The sequence below is a fragment of the Lagenorhynchus albirostris genome, chromosome 4, assembly GCF_949774975.1.
Source record: "Lagenorhynchus albirostris chromosome 4, mLagAlb1.1, whole genome shotgun sequence".
Lineage (NCBI taxonomy): Eukaryota > Metazoa > Chordata > Mammalia > Artiodactyla > Delphinidae > Lagenorhynchus > Lagenorhynchus albirostris.
In genome coordinates, this window is record NC_083098.1 from 48,776,376 (window position 1) to 48,783,645 (window position 7,270).

Below are 7,270 nucleotides of genomic sequence, written 5' to 3' on the forward strand. Positions count from 1 at the left end.
TAGGCAGAACTCTGACGAAGAAGAGGCCCCACAGCAGGACCAGAGAAGATCTATAAGCAGGGAGAAATTAACTCTAGAGGGAAGCAATGTTTCTAGGAACAGAAACTACAGGCGTTGAATTTTCAGTTGGTTCCTGTTTGTACATAACTCTCAAATCTTTTATTAATTCTATTATGCTGCACACCTTTGTGTTAACGTGCACTGGGAATTAGAAGAGAACGGGCTTTGCTCCACACCACTGATAAAGTTGACTCAGAGAGAAAACGGCAGTTGCAGGTACCCAGAGCGATTGTAAGGAGATAAATGGCATAGGAAAAGTAGGTTGCAATGTGAACGAACAAATGAGAAAATAAGAGCGCACTCTCTTCCTCACCCCAAATTGTGGAGCTCTAAAAGAAAACCATGGACTTAAAATACCCAACAGCAATAGTAAATGAGCTGGGATCTGCTTGTAAAAATCCAGTTGGACATCCTCTATGTCTTTCTTTCTATTTTTCTTTCCAATTTACTGACTCTTTATCTCTCTGATTTAAATTTCAGATAAAGTTCTTTGGGTTTATTTTCTAATCTCCAGTTTTCTTTTCAGCTGTGTCAAATCTGTTAGAAAACTCAGCCACCGAGTTTTTTGTTAGACTGTGTTTTTACTTTTAAGAGTTTTGTTTGATTTGTTTTCAAATATGCTCTGTCTTTAATCATATTTAAAATTTCTTTGTCTCAGATGTACAGTTTTCCTCAATTAGCTGAGAAGTGCCTTATAATGTGTACCTTCTTCCCGCTTTCACTGAGTGCCCAGATGTGTTAAGCTGTACAGACACCTAGGCTATCTGTTGAAAATCTGAAGTCACCCTTATTAGCAAAATGGTATACAGTAGGGAGTTGAGAATATTTTCATGATTCTATGGAAGAAACTACTGATTGTAATCCATCTCTGGAAAGGAGTTATGCTTTTCTACAAATAAAGGTTGGTAATTTTCCACATGATATATAAAATACTAAGGGAAAGCACTTATGTTTTCTAAATCAAAGTATGATTTTTAATATAAATGAATAATACAATAAATCTTTACCAAAGGAAAACAGACAAACCCCTGATGACTTTGACAATTAATTTTATTTTAAATGTCTTATAGATACATTCATATTTTCATACTATCAAAAACAGTAGAAAGAGTCTCTTTGGGAACACATAAAACCATCTTAAAGTAAAAAATAAAGTTGATGTTAAAATACACAATAATTTAAATAAAATTATAAGAATCTAATTGTTCAGAATAAATAAATAAGAAATAACAAAAAATTACTTTATTCATATTCCCTGGTGAATTTTTGCTGTTTTGAGAAAGATAGTCATAACTCAGGATTCAGGTGATTTAACACAGCACTGCATAATAAGGCTTGCAGTGACAAGACCAGACCAGGCATATTAAAAGTAGGGTTGCCAACACAATTAAAATTTCAGATAAATAATGATGTATTTATACTAAAAAATTATTTATTGTTTATCTGAAAGAAAAATCAACTGGATGTGTTTTTTGTTTATTTTCTATTAATTTGCTAAATCTGGCCACTATGATCATAATATAACAGCCTTGATCAAAGTAGTTCTGTAATACATCACTTAGTATAAAAAATAAATATAAATTCACTACCATCATTATACTTATCAACGTTTCTTTTCCATTTCTCCAAATTCATGCACAAACATTATTATATTTGAGGCTTAAATAAATATATAAATAATAAATAGGTGAATAAGTTACACTTCAAACTAATTTACATAACTGAATAAAATTTAAAGTGCTTCCACATGCCCTCACATCTCTGTGAGGTAGGTTAGTGGCTGAGATGTTTTCCTCCAGTTTGGGTGTGAAGAAGAAACTGAGGCTCAGTTGAACAAGGACTCGTGAATCCTGGCCAGCAGACTAGGGTTGCAAGATTTAACAAAAAACAAAAACGACTAACAGGATTTCCAGCTAAATTTGAATTTACCGTACACAATGAATAATTTCTAAAATATAAGTGTGTCCTACATGGAACAATGTATGTGGGACATTGAAAAAAATCTTCATTGTTTTACTTAATATTCAAATATAACTGGGCATCCTGTATTTTATCTGGCAACCCTACACCAGACCTACACAGTACATGAGGCATTGAAGTAGATTTGTTTGAAGTTTCTTTGGTATCTTTACTGAGGAATTCTTGGAAACCAAGGACAAATGGATTTTTGGTTGTTGTTGTTTTCATGGATCTTTCTTCTCAGCTCTGAAAAGAAATAAAATAAAATAAAAAGTTTTAAAATTAGCAATGTTCTAAATAAGAAGGAATGTATGGTTCTTGAAAATATATTTAATATAGAAATTAAGAGAGTCTTAGATATTTATGTGTTAGAACTACTCTATACTTTCAGCTATAAATAGAGAGATCAGATAAGTTATGTAAACCAGAACACTTCTGAGATTGAGAGAGAGTCATACTAATGACACAGGACACAGGCATATACCCACACTTCCCTGGACAAGCTGAGATATATGATCTCCCAGTCATGAGTACAACAAACTCACTATTGCTGCTATTTTTTTTTAAATCAAAGAGGCAGATACTTAAAAGAAAATTTTCAGCAGCAGCAGGAAATTTATAGGTTGACTTCTGAACTGTACGTCCCAGGATAAATGAAGAATCTAAATTTAAAAAAAAAAACAACTTACCTCTTCAAAAATATCTGCACAACCTTCTGCACCCACTTTTCCTTGGGGTTTAAGCAGACCTCTTTTCCATTGACAAGCTTAACACTGAAATAAGAGAGATATGATTAAAATAGTATTTAATGGGTTTCCAACATCCCTTTGGCATTCAAGTCATGGTTCCTTAAGTACAGGCATAAAATGTAAGTCCAAACTAATTTTTAGCTATGAGTCATGGAGGGTACAATATTTAAATGCCATGGAAACAAAGAATTTTCCCTTTCTGTTTTGCTTACTATGTATTCCTAGTACCTAGAACTTTGCTGGATTCTTCCACCTTCCTCAATTCTAGGTTTACTAAAGTAAAGTATCTAATCACTTTTGAAATTACTTACATGATTTCTGAATTTTCACAGTGTGGTCCACTCTCAATCACTCGCAATTCTCTGATAAATTTGGGGTGGAAAGGTGTGGAGTGTATATTTATGCATTGGCATCGAAGTTCTGAGGTCATTCTTGATAGAACTGCAGCTGTGAAAAAAGAAAAAAGCAATTAAGAATTGATTTCATTAACAGGCATAGCTCAGCTAGCTTCGCCCTTGCTAATTCCAGTGTGATCATTTGGTGACTGTGTGTTTGGGAAACAACACATCTTTAGCAAACTTATTCGTGAAATTGATGGTTGGATATTCTCCTAGCCCCTGACCTCAGTTTTTCTCTTTGTTTTAAAAACAGTCGTTCCTGACAACATGGAATGACATAAACACTTGGAGTTGTCTTTGGGCAATGTTGACATCCTCATGGTACTTTTTCTCCTACTCGACATTGCATAATCTTCTGTGATACCACAATGTTATTCATGGTAGGCAAGATCCAACAACAGGAAAATTGCCTTCAGGAAGAACTAATAGAAATATATGTGAGTTGCACAGAGATTGTCCTATATTTTAGCAAAATCTTTGATGTTTAAAAGTATATATATATATATATATATATATATACATATATATCATATAAAATGTTTATATATACCATAAACATTCTAAACTGTATTTATTTCATAAGAGGGATCCCAATAAGGTTTATAATCTGTCTTTAAGCCAAAGAGCAATTGATGGTTGTTTGAAGCTCGTCAATTAAATAGTACATCGAGTAAAATTACCAGAGTTTTTACTCAGTATTAAAAGATAAAATGGGTATATGTGGCCTCCAATAAAACATACTCTAAATTACAGATTTATGTTAAATATATGTATACTACAGAGTATGAATGATAGGAATAGAACTCTATATAAATCAAACTTTACAATTTTCTAAATATTATATTTATATAACCTAAAAAATTAAAGACTTCAATTTAACATTAAATGACTGCAAAGATGGTTTTCTCTTGCTGAATAAAAGGATGTCTGTTACCGAGGCATTAAGGATAATCTTTCTATCTGAGGATCACATCTAGACACAGCAAACTTCAAGGATGTGCTTACCTTTACACAGAGCTGCAGAAAGCAGGAAGGCTGCCAAGAGAGCAATAGCCAGCTTGGAAGTCATGCTTACACAAGGCGCTGTCTTTCTGGTTTCTTCCTGGCTCTTGTCCTAGACGGTTGTGAGCTCTGCTGTCCCAGAGGACCTGTGTCAGATGGGGAGCTCCCGTGGCTTTTTATATTATAGTAAGAGTAGGGAACAAGTGCACCCTCATGCTTGCATCATGTCAGAGGAAATTCCACAATATGCAACCATCTGCCCGCCCTTTGAGAGCAGACCTGAGTCATCTGACTCCCCTAATGATTTGTTTCTTACTAAGTTTTCAGCGTGATTGAAATTTTATTTGATCTTTCAAATAATTTTATTGATTTTTTTGAAAACATGTTTCTTTTAAAATGTTTTAAAATATTTTTTTAAATATTCAAACTTCTCAGTTTGATACATTATTGTCAGTGGTAGTTCTTTTTATTTATAAATAACTTTATCATAGTCCTATCTTGCAGTAGTCAGAGTAAGGTCATTTGTTATTGTTCTTTTATGACACAGTCATTTCTTTAGGTAACTTATATATGCTGTAATGATAGAGAAGGTAATCTAGTCAACCACTTTTACGAGAAGTCCATTTCTAAGCACTTTGGAAAGTTTCCAGGAACCATTACCGCTTTCAGGGAGCATGTCACAACTTTTCAAAAGATTTGGTTTTCTAATGCATGCTTGACAGAGTGAAAGGGGATAGCTTTCAGTTCAGTATCGTAAATATTATCAAGTAACTTCTGAGTAATGTGGGAATCTGTAGATGGATAAGACTAAGTACTTGTTTTTAAAGAGTTTGGTCTGTCAGAATAAGAAAGCAATATAAGGACCAGGCTATGTTACAGAACAGACGAGTGGTATCAAGATATTTATTCCAACAAGGACACAAGGGCAGAATCTTCCATAAGCATTTTGAGCAGGGTATTGAAGTGCAGAGGACTCTAATAAAGGAGGGTGAAGGGAAACAGCATGTTCTAGATAGAGATGCTGTTCAAAGACACTCAAGTGGTAAAAGGAAGAATTGTTTATGTTCCAGGATGTGGTTCCCTGGGCTTACTTGGTTGGAGTGGGATGAGGTGGTGTGTAATGGAAAAGTAAGCAGTATATACTTGGTGGAAAGAGCATCTGGGTTTAAACCCTTGTTCAACCACTAATTTTTGTGTGGCTTTTAAGCTTTCTGAATTCCAGTTTCCATATCTATAAAATGGTTTTAATAACATCCACCTGTCTCATAAAGTTCATATACATAAACTTCCTGGCTTAACTTTTAAGCTGGTGAATTTCTATCTACCCCAAGAGCCATGGCTTGTATTTCTCATTTTTGTCAGATGGTTGGCTTCCAAACTGCAAAGATATTCCACCAAAAATTATTTCTTAAAAATCTCATTTGCCTTAGAGGATTCTTGATAAAAGATTGGTTTCTGAAATACGAAGTTGAGCCAGATTTCAACATGTAATGCAATAATATAATAAAATAGAAACAACATCAGTGTAAATTATGATTTGCTAGAATTTAAAGCTCCAGATCAAACTCTGGTTGCATTAGGGTTCGTTACCATTTTGGATAGAAAATCTGGAGTACAGAGTCTTAAAATCTATGGAATTCTAGAATGCTTGAGAAAGCACCTAGTTTAAATACTGATATAGGATTTAAATTAAATTCTTGACAAAAACATTATTGAAAATTAGGCCAAGAGTAATGATGTTTCAGAATGTGAACACTTGTGGTTTGGGGAGAGAACGTCCTTTGCTGAAAGATTTGTATAGTGACCCCAACTAACTTCTTAAATATAACTTCAATTTACTTGATATCAGGGACTGTGTGTGTGTTTTTTAATCCTCACAACAATGGGATAAGTAATAATGCCCTCATTTTACAGATGAGGAAACTCAATAACGTCTCCAAGTTCATATATCTAAGTAATGATGGAGCTGAGAGCTTTAGTCCTGGTCTAAAAGCACATTTACAAAGGGGAGATGAAAAGACTTTTCTTCAGGACACTGGAACACAAAACCACCTTTGTATGACTCAATGAAGTTTCTTTCTCTGTCCCTCGTGGGTCCTCAGAGATGAGTCTGGACTTCCTTGGAAAGGGAAGGGAGCTTACAGTAGACTCTTACGTCAACTTCTGTAGCAAAGTAAATGTTTATTATGTACAATGCAGTTCTTACTCTTTTAAAATCTATTTTAGGAACTTGATTGTTCACTTATTTATTTAATATATGTTGATTATCTGCTAATGCCAGGTCTTGGAGTAGGAGATGTGAATACTCTTTAAATCAGATATAGTCTCTGACTTCGAGGAGTTTGCAGTCTAATGTAGAATATGGACAATTAGTTACACAAGTAAGTACAATACAGTGGATGAGTATTATAATATGTATAATTATAGGAAGCTTAGGGAGCAAACAAATGGGACCTCTGATGCAGTTTTGATGAATGGGGTTGTCTGAAGAAACAAGTTTAAGACTGTGACGTAGTGCCTTAGTCTTGGTGATGAGTAGGACTAAGACCAGTGGAGAGGAGAGAAGGCGGTACTGCTTTGCTAGTGTGGGGGAAAGCAAGTACAAGGTGGTATGATGTAAGAGAATATGGCCCAACTGGGTTCCTGAAATTGTTGAGCATTGTATGGAAAATATGAGTGGAGTGAAGAGATAAAAGTAGGGACCAGATATGTAAGCAAGACCTGAGTCTTTAAGAAAATTCTCAGTCTCTTTGCTCTAGTAATGCTGGTTTGTTCAGCAAAGACATATTTTCATATGGAAAGACCCTGAGATGACTGGTTCAGGGCATCATCACTAGGACCCAATTATACTAGTGGTACCACTAAGACACTCAGAGTTCTGAGGAATTGCAAACATTCCTCTACTTTTAACTCAGGGTTGCCTTAGTAATTTTGCAACTTACCTAAGCACCTTTTTTCCCTATCCCATCTCCTTATCTCTTCCCTTCCTCTTCTCTGCATCCTGACATCATCCTTAGAGGTTGAGCTAATGAGTTCCATTTAACCTAGATGCTCACAATTTTTTCAGAATGGAGCATTCATTTATAAAGCAAAAGGACATCT

At 34.7% G+C, this 7,270-nt stretch overlaps 1 protein-coding gene across 1 annotated transcript; it reads right to left on the minus strand.

Annotated features, from left to right (window-relative positions):
- Nucleotides 1-1,180: 1,180 nt before the first annotated feature.
- CXCL8 (C-X-C motif chemokine ligand 8) lies at nt 1,181-4,330 on the minus strand. The gene is made up of 4 exons (XM_060147228.1): nt 4,172-4,330; nt 3,080-3,215; nt 2,709-2,792; nt 1,181-2,265 (listed from the first exon to the last, which is right to left on the minus strand). Exons 1-4 carry the CDS (start codon nt 4,233-4,235, stop codon nt 2,244-2,246), a joined length of 306 nt encoding a protein of 101 aa, XP_060003211.1. The 5' UTR covers nt 4,236-4,330; the 3' UTR covers nt 1,181-2,243.
- Between the last annotated feature and the right edge of the window lie 2,940 nt (nt 4,331-7,270).

What these genes read in the sequence shown, in the direction of transcription:
- CXCL8 (XM_060147228.1), bottom strand. Translation starts at nt 4,235, where the DNA reads ATGACTTCCAAGCTGGCTATTGCTCTCTTGGCAGCCTTCCTGCTTTCT. An exon ending in TTCTGCAGCTCTGTGTAAAG is followed by an intron (nt 3,216 to 4,171) that starts GTAAGCACATCC and finishes CTTTTTTCACAG; the next exon opens with CTGCAGTTCTATCAAGAATG. An exon ending in TGTGAAAATTCAGAAATCAT is followed by an intron (nt 2,793 to 3,079) that starts GTAAGTAATTTC and finishes CTCTTATTTCAG; the next exon opens with TGTTAAGCTTGTCAATGGAA.